The sequence below is a fragment of the Hipposideros armiger genome, unplaced genomic scaffold (assembly GCF_001890085.2).
Source record: "Hipposideros armiger isolate ML-2016 unplaced genomic scaffold, ASM189008v1 scaffold_106, whole genome shotgun sequence".
Lineage (NCBI taxonomy): Eukaryota > Metazoa > Chordata > Mammalia > Chiroptera > Hipposideridae > Hipposideros > Hipposideros armiger.
The window spans coordinates 3181403-3207242 of NW_017731456.1; the positions used below are offsets into that span (position 1 = coordinate 3181403).

Genomic DNA, 25840 nt, shown 5'->3' on the forward strand with positions numbered 1-25840 from the left:
CTAGCAAAATCTATGATTCGTGTGTGGTTCTACTGTACCTTGAAAGTCAACTTTTTCCCCTTAGAGAATGGATGTGGGAATATGGCAGTAACACGGCAGAAGGGGTGCTCCCTCCCTCTGTCTCCAAAGTCCATCCACTCCTCCTCCTGCCCAGGTCTTGCTCATGTGTTCTTCTCCTTCTCTAAGCTCCTGCACCCCAGTGCACAAACACGCTCAGTCTGTTGCATTCCAAGAGAATGCAAAATAAAACAAAACAAAAACCCTCCAAAAATGTGATATGTCTCTTACTAGGGGGGAGGGGAAGAATAAAAAGGAAAATAATAAATTAAGGGAGGAAAAGAAAAAACTCTTCAGTTCCTAATAAGTCTCCTTCTCTGGTTATAATGTCAATTCATCTCAGCTAATTAACAATACGATCAAAGGCTTGTTTCTTTCTAACCGTTGCGAAATGAGACCAATCTCTGGCATTGGATTTCATCTCCAAGGACTAAGGATGGATCGGAATCTATGGTATGATGACCACAGGGAAGTAGCTGCTGCTTGACGCTAACTTCCTGGAATGCATACTGGGAGCCCACAAAGCTACGTGCTCTATCATGATATAATGACTGGGGGCATTTTAATGACAATCACTGGTATATCTGAGACTACTTTGGTGAAAAGGAGGAAAATTCCTAAGATAATTCCAAGATTGTTTCACAGAACCTGGGAGAGACCAGTCTTCTAAGATTAATGAAGGCTACCTAATTTTGTCCTCACAACCACTAAGGCAGATTAACACCCCATTACCCAGATATGGGAGCCAGAGAGCTCCCACACCATAAGCTCCTATTTGTTTCTCAAGGCCACACAGTATACATTGGAACAAAGATTTCAAATCATCTGCGTCTACCTCCAAAGCCTATGTTCTTTCCATAAAATTCTTGACTTCATTCCTTCCTGTGAAATTTTTTCTAGACCCACACTGACCTCCTCCCTATTCACTTTCAAAGCTAAGCTCAAATGTTAACTCCCTGTGACAAAGTCCCTGGTTCATGGCAGAATGAGAAAACCAAGGAGAATGCAATGTTTGTAAAGCTAAATTATTTCCATCCAAATGACTGTTGTTCCTTTAAGATTACATCCTTCCTACATTTGGGGTGTTGATAAAACAGTGGATGGTAGGTTTTAAAATTCTTTTTTTTTTTCCGTAAAGAATGTAAATACTCAGCACAGTATCTGGTATAGTACGTGCTCATTAAAATGCCTACCAAGACTTGTCTGGTATTAAGATAAAGGCTTGTTTCTTTCTAACCATTGTGAAATGAGACTGATCTCTGTCATTAGATTTCATCTCAAAGGACTACTGACGGATCCATATCTATTGTAAGACAACCACAGGGACTTGCTCCTCCTTGCTCCACTCCAGATGGCTAGGTCCAGCCCAGTGCACCCATACTGGTGTTCCCCACCGGGGTTGAGGGACAAACCCTCAGCTATAAACAGGAGTGCCTTGGTGAGACAGGGTTCAGGAATCCTGGGTCCAGCCACCTCTCAATCCCTTTCAACCGTCAAGGTGGTTTATGCCAGGTTTGGGGTGAGCCATTTCCCAACCACCTCCACAGTATCTCCAGACACTCAATGCCAGGCAACTGCAAGGAGAGGGACACAATAAAGCCTAGAAGTTTTGAGTGAAATCTTAGTGTTGTGTGCTGAGTTGAATTCCCCAACCCCTCCTCACCCCCGCAAAAAAAATAATTTTTTGAAGTCCTAATTCCCAATACTGCAGAATGTGATTGTATTTGGAGACAGGGTATTTAAAGAAGTAAGTTAAAATGAAGTATTGTGAAGGTCCCTAATCCAACATGACCAGTGTCTTTATAAGAAAAGGAGATTAGGATACAAGCACACAGAGGGAAGACCATGTGAAGACACAGGGAGAAGACAGCCACCTATAAGCCAAAGAAAGAAAGACGCCTCAGAAGAAACCAACCCTGCTGACACTTTGGTCTGGGACTAGAATTCTAGCCTCCAGAACTGTGAGAAAATAAATTTCTGTTGTTTAAGCCACCAATTCTGTGGTATTTGTTATAACAGCCCTACCAAACTAAGACCTTTAGGAAGCAGAAAGATTGTCTCAAGAAGGTGACTGAGGTACCTATCACAGTGGAGTGACAGTAATTCTAAACTCAGTAAATATGATTTTAATTGCCTGGACAAAGAAAGATCGGGTCACTAGTAGGACAGCAGCCCTGGGCGAGGCAGGAGCAGAAAGTACCTGACTAAAATAGCAGAGGGCCGGCCGAGTGGCTCTGTTGGTTAAGAGCTCGCTCAAGAGTTTGAGCTCTGAGCAACAGTGGTTCGATTCCCCGCCCGAGCTGAGCAGTCGCTGAGATGCCAACAGGTGGCAGGATGGTGCAACTTAAAAAAAAAAAAATTAGCAGAGCAGGAGGTGCAGCCTAGCGATGGCCTGTCACCTGTTTCCCACCTTCATTAAGGAATGGGAAAAGGCTGTTGACATCCACTTCAGAGTGTGAGTCCTCCTTGGTGGTAAGACCAACTCCATCACTGCTCACAGACACCAGAGAGAAGCTAGGTTGGCCATGGGTGAGCCATCTAACATGCAACCAGGGGAAAGGCCTCTAAAAGGCAGCCACTGTCAAAGCCTCATGACTCAAGCCAAACATTTATTGAGGCAACAGACACCAAAGCCACCTTTCATGTGAAGCAAGCAGCAGGACACCTTAGAAGCCTCCAGAAGTAAAACTGACACAGCGTGGTAGCTAGCTACCAAGACATGGGACCCAGGATTGCTGCTGTGGCGTCCAGCAGAATGAGTGCATCAGGCAGAAGACATGGAGTGTGACTAGAAATAGAAGGGGACCAGCTGGCAATTAGAGTGTCTCCTGTTCCCTTCATCATAATCATCCAGTCAGGAATTCCATTTCTCGCTTTTTTTCTACAACCGTCTGACAAGAACTCTATAGACGAAAGAACACAAACATGAAAGCTTTTATCCAGAATTCTCTTACTTCATTAGCAGCTCCAATTTTTTTTTATTCCCATGTGAATTGGTGACAGAGGGGGTCTGGACAGTTTGCCATGTGCATAGGTCATTGATGTTGTGCCCGTGGGAGACAGTGCCTTTGCTCTGAGCTAACGTTAAAATCAGCAATTTGTTTCCGCCTGGGAAGACATCCAGAATGATTCACAAATTGGTCATGGAAATAGGTATAAAGAACAATTTTAATGAAAAGGCAGCAAGAGCAGAGCAGCCGAAATTGTGAATGGTCCTTGAAGGAAAGAGGTCTAAAATATCTTGACTGAAGTAAAAAATTATGAGCATGTTTGCATATATATATATATATATATATAGACACACATAGACACATAAAATGATCACACACACACACGCACGCACACACACTGATTTAAGTGAATGTGTTCACGTCACCACTGCAGCTATGGTAAATCAACCAACAAGAAGGAAGCCAGAACTCTACACCCCTGCTGCACCGATCAGCTACTAAGAACATGAAAACAGGCTGGGTTGGAGCTGTCTTGCCATGTCCTGTGTTGCAGGAGGCAGCTAAGGAAGCCTTGTCTCCCGGGCCAGGCTACCAGCAGCGTGAGAGCAAGGATTGTGTCACTCCTTTGGGCTTCGCATCGCTCCATCTTACCGACCTAGCCCAGCGCAAAAGTCTATGCTCGCTGCTTCCGCTTCTTCCTACCCACTCCATCCTGACACGTCTGGGCATCTCTCTCCACCTCCCAAACAAAACAACACTTCTGAATGGTTCTTTCTCTGTCCTCATCCCCTTTGGCCTCTGCTCCCTCAGAAACTGCATGCCAAGTTCCTGGAAATGAGCTTTCTCCAAAGGTTCGTCGTCCAGGATCCATCTCACAAAGGCAAGAAGCACCACACACCCCTGGGATTCATTCTCCACAGCAAGAGATCTGAATTTTTGGCTATGGACCTTGAAAGCAAGGGGTTGAGGGGGAAGTCCAAGCCAATGTAAAAATAAAAACTTGCCACGAAACAGGAGAAGGAGCATGAAAAGGCTGGAAGAGACCTTTTTTTTTTGTATATTTGGAAGGGAATTTCCAAATATACTGTATCCCCCTGGGAGTTCATTTTTCTAGGTTTCCATGTAATATTCCAAACTAGCTTTTCCTAAGGAGCTTCAAACTCTTGGCAAATGTGCCATAATTCCTAGGAAACATCGTGTGGTCTGGCAGCAGATGAAGAGATGAAAAGTGAAATACAGCAGAGAAAAAAAGTGATCGGAGAGCCCAAAGAGGAAGAGCCCCCTTCCAAATGTACAAGATCACAGCACCACACTGGAACAGGGCACAGCCAGCTGCCAGGGCTCACGGGCTGCTGTTGACATCATAGCTGATGATGTCACCATCGTAGAACTGCTATATCGGGTGACTTCTGTGTGTATGATCAGAACAGGGTCCCAAAAGGGTCTGCCCACTAAACTGCTTGAAGAATGATTTTCAAAAGGGGCCCTATTGGCATTTCGGGTAGGGCAGCTCTTTACTACAAAGAGCTATTTTTGTTCATTGTAGGACACGTAGCATCCCTCAAATGTAATCAGGCCACAAAATGCCAATGGCATGTACCAGTCACAATCCAAAACCAGGAACATTTCCAAATACCACTTAGCAAAAGATTCGGGGGCATAACCTGCTGAGAACTAGCTTTTGAGCTTTCCGTGCACTGCCATTCAAGCTGTCTTCGACAACAAAAAATCTGATGAGGAATTGATCAAGTGCTGTTCTCAAGTGCAAGGTGTTTCAAACCTAAAAGTGTGGCTGTTGTACAGGGAAAGAAGTCTTAATGGGAGCTGCTGAAAACCTGGCTGCAACTCCATCATCTGGCCCAACAGGGGACAGGCAGTCACCCTGACTCTGCAGGGTTGGCCCCAGCTCTGGCCCCCCCACATGCCTGAAAGTGCTGGAGCTGTGCAAATTCTCGCCAGTGTCTGGAAACCCCTTATCTGTGACAGAAGTACCTCTTGGAGTGCTACTGTTAGGACAGGAGGTACATTTCTGCCCCTTCCTTGCTAATAGGAATAAAGAGAATCATAGAATGTCATGGTTCCAAAAGACTTTCAGGGTTCCCTTACAGTTGGAAGTAGTGCACAGAAAGGTTAAGCAGTTTGCTACTAAGTCACACAGCAAACACCACCAGAATAGTTTATGTACATGAAGTGCTGTATCCCAGGTCAGGACTCAGTAACTATTAACATTAAAATGATCTTTCCAACATCCCAGGAAGTCCAGTGTTTGCCTTCTGTGGTATTTCCCTGGGAGGCAGGAGCTCCATCTTTTGGGTTCCTGCTTAATACTCTCAAGTCAAGGACAGGTCCATGTGGTTTCTGTCAAAGTCCAACAGAGGACCATGAAATGAAATCACGATTCTTGTTCACAAGCCCAGAATCCCTTCCTGCTGGTGTTATGGAGGTCCCCTGTGAGAGAGGCAGCGTTTTCCATTTCCATGCACACAGTAACCCACTGTGTGCTAGCAGTGGAAAGGAAGCAGTGGAAAAGGAAGGCTGCCTAGCTCACAAGCTCTCTAGAAAGGGAGTCCATCAAACCAAGAGTTGGGCAGGTGGGCGGCGAAGCCAGTCTTTTTTCTTGCCCAGAACCCATGTGCAAAGATGGACCTGACAGTGTGACAACAAGTCAAGAAGTAGGAAGAGAGGCCTGATATCTAGGACGCTCTTACACAGAAGAGGCAGGCATAGCACTGGAGACGGATGGTGGTTGAGACCACTCCTCTACTGGTGACCCTAAGCACAGACGCCCTCCTTCCCCTGCTCCAACTCTCATGGTATCACCCCCTTTATTTACCTCCCTCTCAAGATCATTCATCTGTGAAATATGAAAGCTAATCTAGAACTCTTATTTCTAAAGCATTAATTCACTCAACATTTTCAAAGCACCCTTGAGAACGAGTCCTTGCCCTGAAGGAGTGAATGTTCCAGCAGGCGTCAGGAAGGACAGGCAAACTCAGCCACATCTAGGTAGTGAGTGACAGGAAAAGTGTAATCGTGTTCCCCCAGGCATGCTCCTTAGAACACTAGTTCTGAAAGATACGCTGCCTGGAAAAAGGGTTCCAGGGCCAAAGGATTTAAACGTTGGGGGAAATGCTGACACCCCCACCCATTTTACAGGGCTTACAGTACACATTGATGTATTAAAGGCATTAAGATGTCTTGTACTAAAAACCTCATTAATGCTGAATAAAAATCCAAGGTTTCTCAACCTTATCTGACTACTAAAACCCATCAACATCCCATGGCAATAATACTCTATTGAATGTAATTTGCTGACCTCCAAATGGGGTGATCAGGAAAATGTTTCAAGAAGGAGGAAGCATTTGGAACAAGCCCAAAAGATGGAGGCAGGATGTGAATCCATTCATTGAACACACACTCGCTGAGCACATCCTATGAGAATGGCCAACTATCGGTGCCACCAGGGACATAAAGACCTTAAAGCCCTGGTCTCTGGTCCGAGACACAGTGAAGGGCACTGGCTCTGATTTGAGAAAAAGTGTCCTATATTTGGGGAATAGCAAGTCTGCGACTAGGGTAAAGCAAGTGTGAAAAAGAGAAGAAAGAAGAAGGATGGAGCTAAATAGTGAAGGACTAAGAAAAAGGAGGTATCAGATCAGATGTTTACCAGACCACCCATTCCAACTTAACAGCACCGTCCTAGGCAGTGATATTGATCTCTCTCTGCATGGCTGGTAGAGAAACCCCAGGCCAGCCCTTCCCTTCTCTGCATCTAAGTTTCCTCACCTCTATCTAAAATGACTGGATTGGCTCAGTTCTCTAAGGTTCCTTGCAGCATATCAACATCTAAGACAGCGCATATCAGCACTTAAGGAGAGAAAGGCTATGAGGACAGGAGCATAGCTATTGGTCTGGACACATGTCAACAGCCTTGCAGAAAAAAGTGAAGAGAAAAATGAAGCCCACTCCCATCTTCAGCTCTCAGGGCCCAGTCCCATTCCACCCGATATTGTACGATTACACTTCTCAAACTACAAGAATGAATGTGGTATACTTTCTAACAGTCAATTTTCCTGAAAAAACTAGAGGAAAGCAAATTTAATTTTTGTACGAAAACTGGGACATGTTTTAGATTAGAATGTAATATTCCCAATGTATGTTAAAGATTAAAAAAAATGAGGACTTAAATATCTGCCCTTAGGCCGACCGAGTGGTGCGTTGGTTAAGAGCTGGCTTGGGACCCCAGCTCTGAGCAGCAGGGCCCTGGTTCGAATCCCACATGAGGGCCAGTGACACTGCCCTCTACAGCTAGGATGGTGAACAACAGCTCCACCTGGAGCTGGGCTACTGTGAGTCACCGGCAACGGCGTAGGCTGCAGCGGGCTGCCATTAGCTACCATGAGTGGCTGGCAGCCAGCGTGAGCTGCCATGAGCCACTGTGAGCAGCCGTCCAATGACCGGCGAGTGACTGCCTCACTCGGGAAGAGCACAATGATAATACCAAAATGGCCAGCGAGTCGACGTCCTCCACAACTAGACTGAAGAACAAAAGGACAGCAACTTGTTTGTTCCCGTTCCCAGATTCCCCAATGCTATTCCCTCTCCCAATTCCCCAATAAAATATTTTTTAAAAAAGAAATATCTGCCCTTGTTCTGGCTTTTGGCTCCAGAATCTCTAGGGATGCTCATTTACTCTTGGAGGGAAAGTTTGATGGGGGGACCCAGAGCTTTTGATATTTAAGTCTTGTAGAGACAGGAGCCTACTTATCCTATTATAATAAAGCTGTACTAAAGAGATTGGAACTCACCATTGGACTGGTCATCCCCATAGTTCTTATGGGATGGTGCATACAAGAACATCAAAGCAAAGACATACAGGTTCCACATCCCATAGATGCCTGTGAAAAAGGCACTGTTTACTTGGACGGTGACATCGCCCCACTTCCAATGGCCTTCAGTCACCTATGGAAAAAGGACAGTGACACTGAGTTGGAGCCAAGAAGAAACACAACACAATACGGGAACCAACCAACACAAAAACCAAGTTTCTTCTCCACATGGGAAAAGTGAAAAACACGTAAGACTCCATCTTACAATCTGAATCATACTACTATGAACAAATTAATTAAGGGCTTACTCTATGTGTCAGGCACAGAGTCTGCTTCTCATCTTGACTGCACTTCAGAATCACCTGGGGAGTGTCTCTTCCTAAAATAGCAGTTCATTACCCCTAATTTAAAGAAATGGTGTTTGTATTTAACACTTATCTACAAGTATAATTCCTCCTCTGTCTTCTCAGCTAGTTGTAAACTCCCTACAGGCAGAGACCAGCTCTGATTCAGTTCCAGACATAGCTGCAGTGCCTCAAGCACCATAGGGGCTCCATGAAGACAGGTTGATTAAATAAACAAATGAATCCTTAGCGTGAGGAGTTTTCCTTAGTGGGGCATTGTGAGGAAGCAGAAAGACACGGGCTTGAAGTCAGAGACCTGGATTCAAATCCAGACTCTACCACTCAGTATCTGTTTAACGTAAGAGCAGTAAGATTAAGACTCTGAACTTTAGTTTTTTTACATGCAAAATAAAAACATACAGGGTTACCGAAGAGAATTAAGTAAAAATATTTCTAGAAATCTCCTGGTATGTAGTAAATGCTCAATAAATCTTGTTTGTATCATGTCACTATATAAGTCACTGACACAGGTAATTATGAAGCTTTCGTGTGCTTTTATAATTCTGCAAGAATGTTTTGAAGCTGCTTTTGTTTGCTAATGACTTGGTAATTGTCTTAAGGGCTACATGGTGACCTATGGGTTTCCCTAAGAACTGTTAACAAAACTGTTGAATTGAGTGACTAATAATTTGTGCCAGTCTGAGGTCAATGAAATGATTTTGATCACTTCTGCTTGCTATAGCAAATCTTAAATGGGAATAAAAAAATATATATATATATTGGACAGATGCTCCTGTGATAACTTAGTGAAGCTGGGTTTTATAAACCATCCTCAGGAGTCCCTTCTTTTAGGAGCTCAAGTATAAGGTGGCAAGCTATATCTAAATATGAATGACCAACAAACAAGTTTATTTCATCTCCTGTTCACAAAGCAGTGAGTCCATATTCATTTGGTACCCTCTTTAAAACCCATGGTCCACTGGCGCCCCAGGCCTAATACAGCTGTAAGTACAAGTATTTTCTTTGGAAAGAACTGGAGTGTCAGTTAACCACGTTAGCTGGTTATATAGATGTACCCGTTTCAGTTTCACATTGGTGACATGCAATTTTTCATTTTTGTAATTCCTAAACAAACCACCACCATGAACTTATTTATTTTGGAAAATAATTTACTTTATAGGACATGCTCAGGAATGTCTTTGGCAAAGAAGGATTTCATAACCATTACTGATTTTAGAACAATGCACCAGCATTCATGCGACTTAGGACTTGCTTCTTAGAAATGTCTCCAAATGTCACTCTTCTTACTTTTAAGTACAGAATATCATAACTTTATAAAAGAACACACTTAAGGTGATTTTTTTTAATGCGTATACTAGAAGATGAAAGGAAGCTTTAAGATGGTTCCTGGAAATGAATGTACCTGCTGTCGTTACAAAGGGAACTCTTTTGTATGTGATTAAAGAGGAGAGGCTAGGCTGGGTGAAATACAGGTAAGATGAAGAAAGGCACTTCTAACTTTACTTTGTTAAGAGAGTGGGCCTGTAAGAGACCCTGTGATATAAGCTAGGGGTACCCACTATTGACAATGTTGCTCAAATTGATTCTTGCTGGAATTGGCATGACTGATCCAAGGAAACACCCACCTGAAGGCCTGGTACACAATGGTATCACAGGAAGAGGTCTGAGAAATGAATATGGGCAAGAGTGTAGGGATGTGCAGAAAGGCAAGGGCAAATACATGGAGATAGACGGGGGGGATAGAAACAGTCCCTCTTAGGAAATATCTGATTGAAAAGTAAAGAAGAATTATTGCAGTCCATAGCAAATCAGAGTACTCGCACTTAAAAGTAAGAGGTCAGTGGGAATACGTATTATTTCACTTAAATACTGCTGCCAATTGTATTCCTTTATTATCGCTTAAAAGAAAAAGTTAACACAGATATTAGCAAAGCTAAGATTTTTAAAAATAATAAGAAGGATAATAACAGTTAACATTTATTCAATGCTAATGGTTTGTCAGGTACTACACTATGAAGTGTACACAAAGATATTCTTTAGTCTCAATAACAAGTCTATGAGGTAGGTACGTAATATTTCCACTCAGCACATGGGTATACTGTGACAGAGAGGTACAATATCTTGCCCAAAACCGCTCAACCAGAAAGTCATGGCTCTGACTCCAAAAGAAGATGTACTTAACCATTACCATAACACAAGAATAGGAATTAAACAGAAAGCATCTCTCAAGTTAACGTATGAGGCAATAATTGTGTAAGGTCAAATTTCTTTTGAAAATTCACTTAACTGACCATAATGCACATTATTTATAAGAATATGTACACACAGGTTTTGTTCCTTTAAATCTGTAGATTAATATGTATGCAGTATATATCCTAGACATAATAATGTATGGTATACAAGAAACTCTATATATGCAAAATACAATTTTACAGTACAGCCACTGAAATGAGATGCTCACACTCTGCAGGACACATAGGCGTTGACAGTGACTGAGGAAATAGCATTTTTAATGCCTCCCTCTCGTGTTTACTTTGAGACACATGGACGCTGTTTAGAATGGGGTTGCAGAATACCCATACTACTTAATTTGTAATCTCTAAATGTATTATTTTCTGCTGAGGGCAAAGAGTTGAATTTGCATATATAAACTATATACAGTGTCATTCTGCTGTTCGGGGACTCGATTGTGTTTTCCCCTCTCCTCTCTCAATTATTCATGCCTCAGCCATCCTGCACTCTGAGCACATTCCCACCAATATGTCCCACAGTAAGCAGCCTCAACAGAGCAGCCCTTGTAAATCCAAAATCTCATTAATGCCGAGGCAGAATGGTAACAGTCATTCCGTTTTAACTTTCAGAGAGAAAAATCAGGTAGCCCCAACCAAAATAAAAAGAGAGCGGGGGATCATCTCCCGTCTGCGTAAATCTTATTTCTAAAAGTTCCTGTTTTTCCTGATTTAACATTTGAACAATTTACTTTTGTGTGAAACCACCCAATTATACCCCTGGAGCCAAGTGAAGGTCAAATCCCTTTACACCCAGTAGTCTTGACAACCAACATTCCACTTAACAACAAGATTTCCAAATCCCAGACACAGGCTTTCTTAGTGGAAACATTTCCTCTCTAAGTAACAGAATGAAGTGATCACACGCACGCGCGCACGCGCGCGCACGCACACACACACACACACACACACACACACACACACACACAAAGGGCTAGGGACAGGCTCTCTGGGAGTTGGATGCTTGTGGCTTAACCTGAAGGTCAGGCACCTGGGGGTCTCCTTAGTGAAGGTTGGTGACCTTCTCCCCTGCATTGCACTTCTGTTCCCTACTGCTCATCACCTCTAAATGGAACGCCTCTTTCTTTTCCAGAGGAAAGGGGCTAAAATACCAGACTGTGATGTGCCATCTCTTGGTTGCTAGGACTGAGGCCATTAAAATGGCAGGCATTAAAAGGCTGCACCTCAGTGCCCAGCTACAAAGCCTCAAGGTCACCGCATTCCACAGCTTCCCATCGGCCTTTCATTCCTGGCCTCAGAGCTTCAATATCCTGGCGAGATTCCCTCGCATTATATTTCATGGGGCTTAAATGCAAGCTCTCCCAGCAAGCCCGAGAGTATAATGGGAGTTTTAATACATTCCTTTTACCTAAGGCTGGAATCTATTTCAAAAAGTTACCCAATAGGTTTTCTTTCAGGTGAGCTCATTGCTGAGACATTCCGAAATGACATTAAAAAATAAATCCTCTGATGACTATATTAATACAGTACCTGGGACACTGAGAGTTATGCCTGAAAACGTCTTAGATATCTATAAATAAACCTTAAAAAAATAACCCAGCAGGAGGAATGTGAGGAGCTAATGGAATCCAAAAGACCTCATTGCTACCCCCTTGGAGTTGAAATCCACTCCCGGCCGACTGTCGCAGTAGATATAAAAAGCCAGCCACAGGCCAGAGCTGTGTTAGAAAATACTGGGGCAATGGAATATGAATCTTTTCCTCAAAAGAAATGCCACAAACTCTGCTCCTTGGAAGACTGACTTCCTTTGCTTTAAAAAGATGCATTAATTAAACATGTACAAGGTTAAATTCGGATAACGTATAACCGCCTTCAAGATCAGCTAAATGTCCCCACTTGACTTCAGGTGGAAGGGGCTTAGTGGGACAAGGCTGTGGGAGAATGACTTCAGCTTTCTAAAGCAGCAAAAACATGTGTTAGGACCCACAGTGCCCTTCCTGAGAACATACCTTGGTATTGCCTTTTATTCCTCAGCCCACCTTACTTGAGGTTCTTTTTCTCGAAGCCGTGGGCCTGGCTCTCTTGGCCTGGCAGAACTGTATTTAAGCGTCACAGGACATTACCAAGGGACTGGAGGACTGGAAAGCATTTTTGTCACACGAGGGAATCAGCCAAGGGATAAATCAGGCCTCAGACATCCTTTTTGGAGCCTCAGCTGGTTGAATAAAAAACTCATTCAGAATTTAAAATATTTTTACTGCGTTTGGAGTGGAGAATGATGTTTCCAAGGTTTTATAAACAAACAGTCTGATACAAACACAGCACTGTTGTAGGTCGGGCACATGTGGTGAGCAGAACTTATGAAGACACATATATGTATTTGTTTTATTTCTTTTCACGTTCACTTAGCCTCCAGCAGCAACACTAACACCGCCCAGGGGGCACAGCCAACAGGCCTATAGGGGATCCTGCTTTGGGTTAGAGGCACCCTTGGGTGTCCTTGGATAAAATTCAAGGAGTCTGTGAATTGGAATGAGAAAAAATTATATCTTTATTTTCACCCAATTCTAACCAGAAGTTACTGTTTCTTTCAGTTATGAATATAGAAAACAAATCCCCGTAATATTAACACTACCTGTAATTTTGTCACCAATAGAAATCATGATATTTTCATATCAATACAGTTATATGTATCTGTAACATGTATACCTGCAAGTAAGTATGTATATAAGTATGTATGTATCTACCTACCTACCTATTATTGATCTATCTATCTATCTATCTATCTATCTATCTATCTATCATCTATGTATCTCCTGAGTCCAAAGATTTTTATTTTGCTCACTTAAAAACATTCAAATAAGAAGCCCATCTCCCTCACCAGGTTGTCCAAGGGGTCCATGACACAAAACAGCTTAGGAGCCCCTCTACTAGAAGGAAACTTGCTAGCAGAATGGGACAAGTCTTGTCCTAAGGCTCTATCTGCACTACTGACATTCTCAGTTTTGGCCAAATACAGGGATAATAGAACAGCTGGCCAAAATAAGTTACAAGGACTGGGTTCTGGTCCCTAACTTACTGCCATCCTTTGGCACAACATCCACCCTTTTGCTGCCCATACGGGCAGAGCTATTTATGCTCACAATGTGCCGGCACACCGCAAAGCATTCTGCAAGCACTACTTCCTGTGATACTTACAGCCACCTTCTGCAAGTAGTGCTATTTTCACATCCAGTTTACAGAAAAGAAAATTAAACCTCAGAACTGTTAAGGAACCCATCCACAGTCGCACTCAGCTGGAAAACAGCATCAATGGGAAATGTCTCTAAGGCCACTGGTTCATAGTTTAGCAAAATGGGATAACAATTCCTACCCTACTTTCCCCATAGGGTTTTTGTGAAGCTCAAATGAATGACAGATATGTAATACGTTCGATTTTAACAGTACTTTCCACTGTACAAAATAAGTTACCAATATTTTAAAATTATTAGCATTATTGAGATTTTTTCAAGTGCAGCAAAGTGTTGAGTTTGGGAAATACCCAGCAGAAAGATAAGATTCTATCAAGGGGACTTTTGAATTTCATTTCGTGTTTAAGAGGCAATATAATTACCACAAAGAATGGCTGATGGACGGTAAAAGGATCTACGTTAATGCTAGATAAAATCAAATCAAATTAATACTGGCTTGTTGGTGTTCTGCTACAGGGCATGAAAAGTTTATTCCCTTAAGTACATGAAACGAGCACCCTTCAATCTGGCTGTAGGCTTTTCATTTATTTAGCAACTGTTTCCTTCTGTGAGGCTGTACTGAACGGGGAAATTCAGTATACCTCTAGCTAGACAATAACAAGTCCTAGATTGGAGCAGCCTAAGAAAACATGGCTTAATCACCTGTCCAGAATTACAGCTTCCTTGATCCTTTCTCAGTAGTGCTATAGAATTTTCTGCACAGAGCAGAGGGACCTCTCTAGGGTCATTCTCGCCCTGACCTCTCAGGGTCCACTTACCTGACTAACAATGAAGAAGATGACAGTCATGGCAGCACAGGCCAAAGTGATAAGCATGAGGAACTTGAACCTGAAAATTAGCCCCTATTAGGAAAGAGAGAAAGAGTAGTTTAACATTCTACCTGCTACCATCAATTCTTTTCTTAATATATAAAATCTTATAAAAAGCTAATTAAAAAAATATGTAAAATCAAATCCCTAAGAACAATGGTAAAAATAATTTCATATTGTAACATTTCTCCTGCAGAGGTGAATGTGTCTGAAAAATGTATAGGGCCAAATATTTCTTATGTTCTTATCTCTCATGAAACAGTGATACCAGAGCCCGGGAAATTATATTCACAGCACGTCACGAGGCTGCTAATTTCCCTGCTAAGCCGGTTATGCTTCTCTGCAAGGGTTCAAAGTTACCAACTCCAAGTTTTCTGTGGTTGTAATAAAATTCTGCTCCAGTGAACAAAAAGAAATGTGCATATTAATCACCATGAAGTGGATTTGGTTGAATTTTTTCATGTGTCACTCCAACTCTAGAGACAGGCAAAGCTTCAGCAAGTGCCCAGGGTTTCCTGAGAGCAGGGCTGAAGGGACCTGTGTTTTGGGGAGGGACGCCTCTTATTCAGGGGCCCTTATTTGCAGATCCACTACATCTAGAAACCCTGTAGTTCTGCAGTTTCTGTTTCTTTTCACAGAGAAATTAGGCCCCGGTCTCTAAGGATAGCCACTTAGGCATGAGCCCAAGGCACCCTTGAGAAATTAAGAGCGTGCTGCCTGCACTGGATTGGAGGATGTGGAGTGTTTTACTTGAAGGAGGCACATAATCTGTAAGCAGAAGTTACTGAACTCTGAGCACCTGCTGGCTATTTTAGGGGAAATGTGGATTCCTAGAGTCTGGAAATCAGATCACCTGGGCTGAACTCCAGTCTTAAGGCTGATTCTCAGGAAGGGAACCTTAACCAATGCCTCACCCCAAGCCAAATCTCAATTCTATCGAACTGGGATCTCCCATCTAGTACGCACCTACATTCCACCCCAAAGCTGAAGAACCTGCTGGACGAGTTTTCTCCTCAGGGGGGGATAGTAAGACGTTTATACCACAGAAAACTCCAAGATTCAGATAGGCCAGCTGGATGTGTCTCAGAGCAGGATTTAGCCTCTTATTTTGCCCAGAGATCCTATATTACATGTGACTCTCTCAATGTGTATTTGAAATAAAGGCTTTCAATCCCCAGGTGTAGGGGTGCGTGTGTGTGTGTGCGTATGTGTGTGTGTGTGTGCGCGTGCGTGTGTGTGCATGTGTGTGTGTGTGCGCGCGTGCGTGCATGCACACATCAAGCAGGAGGTACTGAGTACCAACCAGCTTCTGAATGACCCAAGAGATTTACTTACCTCATAGTGCAGGCGCCGGACTTTGCTCATGGCTGGCAGGCTCGACTGCTTCCCATTGATGTTCCGAAACACCTGAAATACCATGAAGCACAGAAACAGGAAGTAGAGGCAGAGGCAGATGCCAGCCACGATGATGAAGGCCATCTGACAGTGTCCAGTAAAGGAAATGGCAGGCGAGCCAAGGACACTGCCCCCCAGCTCTGTTGGCAATACCCTTTGTCTCCAAATGTTCAGGCAATTTTCAGGGGCATACAATATTAAAACCTGGCATTCTAATGCCAGTGACAGAGGCTTTTTAGTTTTGTTTTGTTTTCCTAGTGATAGAGGTTTTACTGACACAAAAGTACCATAGAGAGGAACGTTCCAAATTGCTCTCTAAGTCAAGGAAGAAGAGAAACGAAGCTTCATGGGTTAAAAATGCAGATGCTAGGGCCCACCCTAGACCGACTGAATCAGAATTTGCTTTTTAACAAGGTCTTCAGGAGATTCATATGCACAATAAATTTGAAAAGCACTAAAATATTGGATATTGGTTGCAAAATACTGATCAGCTGGAAAGCTGCATTAAAATCACCAGAGGAGTTAAAATACAGGTGGCCCAGGTCTATCACTGCAAATACACGGAATCAGATTTTGCAAGGACAAGGAATTCAATTATAACCATGTTTGGAAACCATTGGGCTAGTCTCTGGATTTGTTTTTTTAAGAAATCTTATTGGGAAACAATATGTTTTCCCAGGACCCATCAGCTCCAAGTCAAGTTGTTTCAATCTAGTTGTGGAGGGCGTTTTTCCAGGACCCATCACCTCTAAGTCAAGTAGTTGTCTTCAATCTAGTTGTGGAGAGCGCAGCTCCTTGGCCCACATGGGAATTGAACCAGCAACCTTGGTGTTATGAGCCTGTGCTCTAACCACCTGAGCTAACTGGCCGCCCTTAGTCTCCGGATTTTTATAAGGAGATTGAACTAGCCTGGAATTGGAAGGGGACGGAATGTGGGTTGGGTACAGTAGCAGCAGCTGCTAAGGGATGCTGGCCATGGGACTGAAGGTCTTGAAGTAAACCCAGGGATGAGGTTCTGTTTGCAATCTTCTGCCCACCACAAGAAAAATCTTGTTAAATGGAACAGGGAGCAGAAGAACACGTGGCCAAGGTGGAAGTTGGCAATATACTTTGAGACCGATCAGGGTGACTTTGACATCTGTTTAAAGTTCAATCTGAGAACCACCAAGGCTTGGAGGAAAGTGAGCTGGCTTGAGAGACAGGTGACCTGACTCCAGCTCCTTTCTGCTATAACTCTACCCCAAGCTGCATATTTTAAAATATTATAACAAATGTGAACTCAGCATGAATTATTTCATTAACAAATATATTTAATGAAGTTTTTCCTTCTTCCCTAAAATCAATAGTACCTTGAAATGAAAGAAATATAGTTATTTGGTGCAGGACTTGAAATTTTATTTGCCTCCCAGGACCTCCAACATATCTGTAGAACAAAAGGGTTGGGGTAGACTTAACATTATGAATATTCCCCATGTGGTGAAGCTAACATATTTTTGGTGGGAGGATGGGGGAATGGAGGAGCTCAACTCTCTCCTCTTTAAGATAATGATACTACTGATTTAATTTGCTCACAAAGTTCTTGTGATACTAAGAAGCCAATATAAACATCATGGCCGAACAAAGCATATTTACCAGCACATGATAATATATTATCCATCAAGAAAGAAAACAACTCTAGCCTTTCTCCCTTCTCCAAAGGACAGTCTTTTTCTCCCAAAGTATTTAACATATTATTCAGAAAGATAAAATATTTAAATCCAGCATCCTAAAAGGGATAAAGACAAGACTGTCACTTCTGTTTCATGACGATGACTGAGGCAGAGTTTATGCCAACCAACCAGAAGCCTTTGCGACTCCTCTGGAACTAATCACCTTAGCCTTATCTCCACCTGGTCTCAGAAATTAATAGCAGCAGCAGCATGGTATGCCAGCACACCAAGGTCACTGTATAAAGTCTCACACACAGACGACTTCAGAAACAGGCTCTCTCACAGGGGCCCACAGATGCACCTCCATGGCTCCAGGGAAAAGCGAGTCATGCTTCAGTCTGCAGTAAGCAAGTGTAGAATAGCTAGACAGGGTGCAATAAAAACAGCAACTCTGGTCCCTGTGCTGTGGGGGCGTGCTGCAACATTCGTATTTTGCATGCTTCACCCAGGCTTGAAAGCAAGCATTAATTCATCTCATTAATGTCCTTAATTGTGCTGTTATCATTGGTCTAAGGATCAAAGCCCCGGCTGTGCACATATGGAGAACATCATTAGAAAATGATCTTGGGGACCGGGTGACGATGGGAAGAAATAAAACCCTGAGCCCATCCAGGAAGGATACAGCCAGCTCTGTTCCAACATCTGTAGTCCAGATACTGTAGAAGGGATTCATGAGCTGTACCCCTCTACAAAGAGACATGAGATAGAAAGATAAGACACAATTAATAGAGGCAGTGGGGAACTTTCCTTTCTACATATTCTTAGCTTTTCAGCAGGACGGGTATGGGCTGTATTTAGACTAACAAAAGTCATAGAGGACTTAAAGAGAGTTTGAAGAGTATGATCAACCCAAATACTTTGCATCTATAAAGAGCTTTGTTTTTTATTTAATCCCAGTCCTTATCTGAGGATGTGACCACGCCCGATGCTTTTATTCCACAGGCTTCCAACCACCCTTCTCCCTTTCGAATACTTGTAAAGAGCTGGCAGTGGACATGGTGATACACATTTCAGCTCGGAGTCCCACAGGCATCTGCTCACCTCTCGCACATGTCAAATATGAAGAGGCAGAAAGAGCCAACAGCAATGGGTCCGACTTGCTTCCAATACCCTGCTATGTGATTCCGCTCATGCTGATCCTGATGGAAGCCAAATTAAGAGTGAGATAAACATGGGATGAACAAAGCGATTCTACAGGTGAGTTGGTCATTCAAACAATCCTTGTTGACAAAGTGTTGTGTATCAATCATGCTAGACTCTAGGAATATGAGAATGAGCAACACCAAAATATCTGTTCCTAAGGAACTCGCTTTTGTCAGCCCATCCTTAAGGGCTTTCAAAGTAATAATAAAAGGATGCTACGGGAACACAAAGACCTTGCAGCTTAGCGGTCCACAAAACCACTCATTCAGAATTAAATCCCTATGCGAGTAATCACTTGTGTTTGTTAAGGTGGGGAGGTCCCCAGAGGAAAAAATAAAGACTCCAAGGCATTAAAATATGTCAAGTGTAAGAGGTTTCATGGTTAGGAAAATGGATCCATATATTCTCTGTCCTTAAAGTGAGAAAACGGAGAAAGGCAAAAGACATATCTTAGCAACCAGGCTGGGACCAGGTGGGACAGTCCACACCAAATTCACTCTTGGCAGTCCACCCTGGCAGGCTGTCTTCCTGCTATATCCAGGTCCCCTCCATGTCCAGTCCCTGCTGCTTAGGGCACACTCTCAGTGTGTCACTGCTGGTGGACCCCTTAGGCCCACCCCAGCAGTAGGGAAAAGGCTTTTTCTCCTCTCACTGTCTCCTGGAATGATTGCAAGACTTCAGAAGCAATGATCAAACCATAATGGAGTTTAAATACAGTCCACTCGACTATGAAGCACATGGGCCTGATGTGGGGCCCAAGCTCCAGCTGACATATCATTTTAGCCACAACGTGATGATGGCACCCTTCTTATTTTTAATCCATGGTACCTTCAATCCCTCTTGAAATATGATTTGGTGTCTGCACAAACTGACCAGGGAGGTCAGTATTTCAGGGTAATAGGGGTTACTAGGCCACCTGGACACGTAGACAAATTGCCAACTGGAAAAAAACTGGGCCCACCTTCTCCGGTGGTTACCTTGGTGCTGGGGACAGGTAGATCAGCAGCCCAAGGACAAGAAATAACGGTAATCACTAATATTTGTATGTTTACTTTCTGCTATGTATGTTGCTCACATTTAAATCTCACAAAAGCCCTATACATAAATCCCCTTTTATAGATGGGGAACCTGAGATTCTGAGAGATTAAGTGACTTGCCTAAAGTCAGCTAATAAGTGGTGAAGCAGGAATTTGAGCCGAGGGTCTGACGCCAGAGCTCACTCCTGTAACCTCACATGTATTCTGCCTCGGCCACTGCCCCTTCCCCAGGGGCTCTTACCATCATGTGCTCGCCACAGAAGATGATCCAGAAGGACAGAAGCATTGCATAGAAGACGCCCTGTCGGATATCCCCAAACAGTAGCATCCAGGTCCAGTCAAAACCAATGGAAAACCACTCCACTGGGATATTGATGAACGTCATGGAAATCCCAAGGGCAAAGATGACTCTGATGGTGAGAAAATATCAGGAAAACACCTTTATTCATTGGGGAGGTAGATCCTCAAAGATCCAAAGCCAGTTTGGGGGATGGAGATGTTATTTACTGGGACTGAAGTAATCTGATCAGTTTCTTAGCTCTCACAGAAATGGAAAATGTCTTATTTTGTTGGCACCACTGCAGAATGAAGGGATGTTACATTCATCTATCTAACTAATTGAACCTAACCTACTTAATCTCTGGAACTTTATTTTGGTACCAGCTCAGATTAAGAGTTTCCTACAATGTGTTTACCTTCCTTTTTAAAAAGATATTTATTAAAATATAGCTCACAAATAAATACGTGAGGCCTTCTAAAAATAAAAAAAAATAAAATATAGCTCACATACAATATTATGTTGGTTTCACATGTACACCATAATTATTCAGCATTTATATACCTAAGTAACCAATCACCATGATAAGTCCAGCAACCATCTGACACCGTATCATGCTATCACAATATTACTGACTATATTCCCTATGTTGTATGAGTACATTACATTCCATGGCTTATTTCTTTTACACCTGGGCATTTGAACCTTTTATTCCTTTTCATTTTTCCCCCCTTTTTAAATTTTTCAATTACAGTTGACATTCAATATTATTTTACATTAACTTCAGGTGTACAGCACAGTGGTTAGACATTTATATAGTTTTAGAAGTGATCCCCGACTAGTCCAGTACCCACCGGGCACTACATTAATTATTATCATATCATTGACTATATTCTTTATGCTTTATTATACATACCCATGACTATTTTGTAACTACCAATTTTCACTTCTTAATCCCTTCACCTTTTTCACCCTGGCTCCAATATCCCTCCTGTCTAACACCCCAATAAATCTAGTACCCATCTGGGCCGGCTGAGTGGCTCATTAGTTAAGCGTTGGCTTGGGAATGCGAGCTCTGAGTAGCAGGGCCGCCGGTTCGGATGCCACATGGGCCAGTGACGCTGCGCCCTCTACAGCTAAGATGGTGAACAACAGTGCAACCTGGAGCTGGGCTGCCGTGAGTCGCCTGCAACGGTGTAGGCTGCAGTGGGGCTGCAGTGGGCTGCCAAAAGCTACTGTGAGTGGCTGGCAGGCAGTGTGAGCGGCAGGCAGCCGGCGTGAGCTGCCATGAGCCACCATCCAACGGCCGGCGACACATCTGCCTCAACCGGAAAGAGCACAATGATAATACCAACATGGGCCAGTGAAGCAACATCCTCCACAACTAGACTGACGAACAAAAGGATAGCAACTTTTCTGTTCCCCTCCCCTGATTCCCCAATGCTGTTCCCTCCAATTCCCCAACAAAATCTTAAAAAAAAAAAATCTAGTACCCATCTCACACCATACACAGTTATTACAGTATTATTGACTATATTCCTTATGCTATACCCTACATCCCCATGACTACTTTGTAACAACCAATTTATATTTCTTAATCCCTTCCCCTTTTTCACCCATCCCTCCGAACCCCCTTCCCATCTGGCAATTATCAAAAAGTTCTCTGTATCTGTTTGTTTCTGTTTTGTTCGTTTATTTTCTTCTTTAGATTCCACATATAAGCAAAATCACATTGAATCTGTCTTTCTCTGTCTGACATAAGTCCACTCAGCACAATACCTTCCAGGTCCACCCCAGATGACAAAAACCTATTCCTTTCCATGGCCAAGCAATATTCCATTGTACATATGTACCACATCCTCTTTATCCATTCTTCCATTGACAGACACCCAGGATGCCTCTGCCTCTTGGCCATTGTAAACAATGCTGTAATGAACATATGGATGTACACGTCCCCTTCAAGTAGTGTTTTGGGTTTATTTGAATAAATACCTAGAAGTGGGATTACTGGGTCTTTCTTTCTCTCTTGTTATAGCTTTTGTTTTAAAGTCTATTTTGTCTAGTGTAAGTATTGCTACCCCAGCTTTTTTTTTTTTCCTGTTGCATTATCATGAAATATCTTTTTCCATCCCTTTACTTTCAGTCTCTGTGTATCTTTTGATCTGAAGTGACTCTCTTGTAGGCAGCATATGTAAGGTCTTGTTTTCTTATTCATTCAGACCCCCTATCTTTTGATTGGAGTATTTAATCCATTTACGTTGGAAGTAATTGTTGGTAGATATGTAGTTATTGCCGTTTTTATCATATTTTTTATCATTTTCTTTTTTTGTCTTCAAGAAGTCCTTCTAACATTCCTTGTAATACTGGTTTGGTGGTGATGAACTCCTTTAGCTTCTTCTTGTTTGGTAAGTTCTTTTTCTGTCCTTCGATTTTAAATGATAGCTCTGCTAGGTAGAGTAATCTTGGTTGTAGGTCCTTGCTTTTCATCACCTTGAATATTTCCTGCCAGTGCCTCTGGCCTGCAAAGTTCCTGCTGAGAAATCAGCTGACAGTCTTAAAGCGCTTCCCTGTAGGTAACTAACTGCTTTTCTCTTGCTGCTTTTATGGTTCTTTCTTTGTCTTTACCTTTGGCATTTTGGTGTGGGCCTCTTTGGGTTTATCTTGTTTGGGACTCTCTGCACTTCCTGTGTTAGTATGTGTATTTCCTTCGCCAGATTAAGGAAGTTTTCCATCATTATTTCTTGAAATAGGTTTTCAATTCCTTGCTCTCTTCTCCTTCTGGTACCTCCATGATATGAATGTTGGTATCCTTGATGTCGTCTCAAAAGCCTCTTAAATTACTCTCATTTTATGGATTCTGTTTTCTTTTTGCCATTCTGATTGGGTGTTTTCTGCTACCTTATTTTCCAAATTGCTGTTGTGAACCTCTGCTTCACCTAATCTACTCTTGATTCCAATATTTTCTTCATTTCAGTTATTATAGTCTTTATTGCTGACTGGTTCTTTTTTATGTTTTCTATCTCCATTTTTATGTTTCCTATCTCTTTCTTGAGGAGATCACTGAGCATCCTTATAAAAGTGTTTTGAACGTTGCATCAGGTAGACTGCTTTTCTCCATTTTGTTTAGTTCTTTTTCTGGAGCTTTTCTTTCATCTTTCATTCAGGATATGTTTGTTTCCCCATTATGGCTGCCTCTCTGTGTTTGTTTCTATGTACTAGGTATTGCTGCTATGTCTCCTGGTCATAGTAGAGTGGACTTATGTAGTAAGTATGCTATGGTGCATTCTTCCTGGTCACCTGAGCTGGGTGTTGCAGGTGTGTCCCTTGTGTGGGTTGTACGTATCCCCCTGTTGCAGTTGAGCCTTGGTTGCTGTTTGCACGTCAATGAGAAGGAATGACCCTCAGGTTGACTGGTTGTGAGGACTGGACGTGACTACAGTGGAGGAGCTGTGGTGCAAAGGCTGACTGTACAGAGCAGGATTCGCTTTAGCAGGGCTCCAGTGCCTGCCTACTCTGCTCTTTGGATGTATTGGGTTGTCGGAAAAGTCATGATGCATTTTTGCAATGAAAAACGTAGAAAAAATGCGTCATGACTTTTCCAACAACCCAATATCATTCTTGGAGGCAGCTGGGCAATGCTCCAGCTCAGTCCAAAGCTGGCCACCATGTGTGCCAGCCCTGGAGCCTTCTGGGAGGTGCCCTTCCACAGGCCAAGTTCAGCTACAGTCTGTGCCCTGCATGAGCCACAAAACAATCCCCAGGTGGTCACCACCCACACTGGGTTTGGAGGTACCTCAAGAGGCCAAGCCACAAACCAATGCTGGCTACCACTAGTGCCAGGCTTGGGGCTCTCAGTAGAGGTACGGGACACACCGAATTCAGATGTTGTTTGTTTGGGTTTTGTGGACCTTTGAGAGATTTTAGGAAATTCTGTAGCATGAGCCAAGACAGACTGTATGGAAAAACTACTGGAAGAGGCTTGGGTGTGCCAGGAAGTTGGGTGGAACAGGGTCTCAGAAAATCACCAGGGTGGGTGGACAAACAGTATTAGCCAAGTTGATGGAGACGCAGGTAGGGAGCCACCAGCGTCTGCACTCTGGAGTGGGGAGGGCAGGAACTTCTGTTTGGCAGAAAGCTGCCCCTCCAGCCCTTGTCCTGAAGTCAGACAACTCTGTTCCTCCTCACATGTCTCTGGTGCCTTTCCAGCTGCTGCCCCAGCTCTGGAGCACAGAGCGAATGAGTCTGTCAGTGAGTAAGTCCTTGTATGGGCCCCTTATGAGGAGCAGTTGTATCTCTAGCTGTCCTAGTCTCACTCAGCCACAATCTCCACTGGTTTTCACAGCCAGAAGTTGTGGGACTTCTTTCCCCGGCACTGAAACCCTGTGCTGGGGAGTCTGGTGTGGGGCTGAGACTGCTCACTCGCCCGGGGGGAACCTCTGCATCTGAAATATCTGATATCCCTCCCAGTTTTTAACGGTCACATGTGGGTGTGGGACCAGCCTGTTCCATGTCTCTGCCCCTTCTACCAGTCTCAAGGTGGCTTCTTCTGTATTTCATTAGTTGTAGGGCCTCAGTTCAGCTAGATACCAGGTGATCTTCAATGATGGTTGTTCTGTAGTTTACTTGTAATTTTGATGTGGTTGTGGGAGGACACAAGCACAGCATTTACCTACTTCACCAGAAATCCCCTCCCTTGCCTTCTTAACCAGACTTCCTTGAATGTAATTAGCCTCTCTTAACATATGAGTATTCAGATTGCATTAACCTGATCATTAAGAACACTCATTATTATTACGATATCCTCAGCAACTATGAATTATATACACTTATTTGTTTCAATAATAAATGAATCCAAACAATGTGAAATACAAATTTTAGCTGCTTGTTTAGCTTGTATTTTGCTTTTCCCTGTCACACTGTTAATTGTCACTTGTCTATCAGAACATCACTCATTTAGTCACTACTTTATTCATACTTTCATTCATACCAATGAAATACATATGTTTATTAACCACGAATCACCTACCCACAGCATTTTGTTAGGGCTATAGATACCTAAATGAGTAGGACCAGTTCTTTCACTCATGGAGATATATTTAGTGGCTGAGCCAGATAAAGAGTGATAAAGTGTGATAAGCAATATCACAGAGGTGTGCACGGGCTGCTACCAGGACGTCTAACTTTGACAGAGACAGAAATTGAGCTGAATTGTGAGTCAAGGCTAGCGAGGTGGAAGGGCATTTCAAGCAGAGGGAAAAGTCCGGATGGAGGCACAGAAGCCTTGAACAGCCTGAGGCATTTGGGGATCTGCATGTAGCACATATTAGGAAATGATAGGGTACGATACTAGAGAAGTGAAAAGGGCTGAGCTCATGAGGAAACCTACATACCTAATTAGAGAATTTGTAATTTATCATGAAAGAACTGAGGATCCAATAAAAAAGGCTAAACGATGTAGTGACAAGATTCATTCATTCATTCAATCAAAAAAATCATATCTATTGAGTTCCTAGCATGTGCCTGTCACTATTCTAGATTCTAGGGATATGGTAACAAACAAAATAGACAAGAATCCCACTCTAGTGATACTTGCATTCAGATGGGGTGAACAGGAGGGGTATGGGAGGAAAGATAATAAATAGAGAATGAGCATTATAAGGAAAAATAAAGCAAGGTAAGAGAATGGAGAGTGATGGGGTGCTATTTTATACATGGTGGATAGGAAAAAGCCTCTAAGGTAAAAGACATCAGAGCAAGGCCTAAAGGAA

At 42.9% G+C, this 25840-nt stretch overlaps 1 protein-coding gene across 1 annotated transcript in view; it reads right to left on the minus strand.

The window, feature by feature from the left end:
- The window catches only part of WLS (Wnt ligand secretion mediator), a 103459-nt gene that overhangs the window by 3109 nt on the left and 74510 nt on the right, over positions 1-25840 (minus strand). The window contains exons 6-11 of the mRNA XM_019646785.1: positions 20037-20205; positions 18657-18754; positions 18238-18301; positions 15847-15990; positions 14461-14544; positions 7817-7970 (exon numbers count right to left, since the gene is read on the minus strand). Of these exons, the coding sequence (XP_019502330.1) occupies positions 7817-7970; positions 14461-14544; positions 15847-15990; positions 18238-18301; positions 18657-18754; positions 20037-20205 (713 nt within the window). The remainder of the gene's footprint in view (positions 1-7816; positions 7971-14460; positions 14545-15846; positions 15991-18237; positions 18302-18656; positions 18755-20036; positions 20206-25840) is intronic.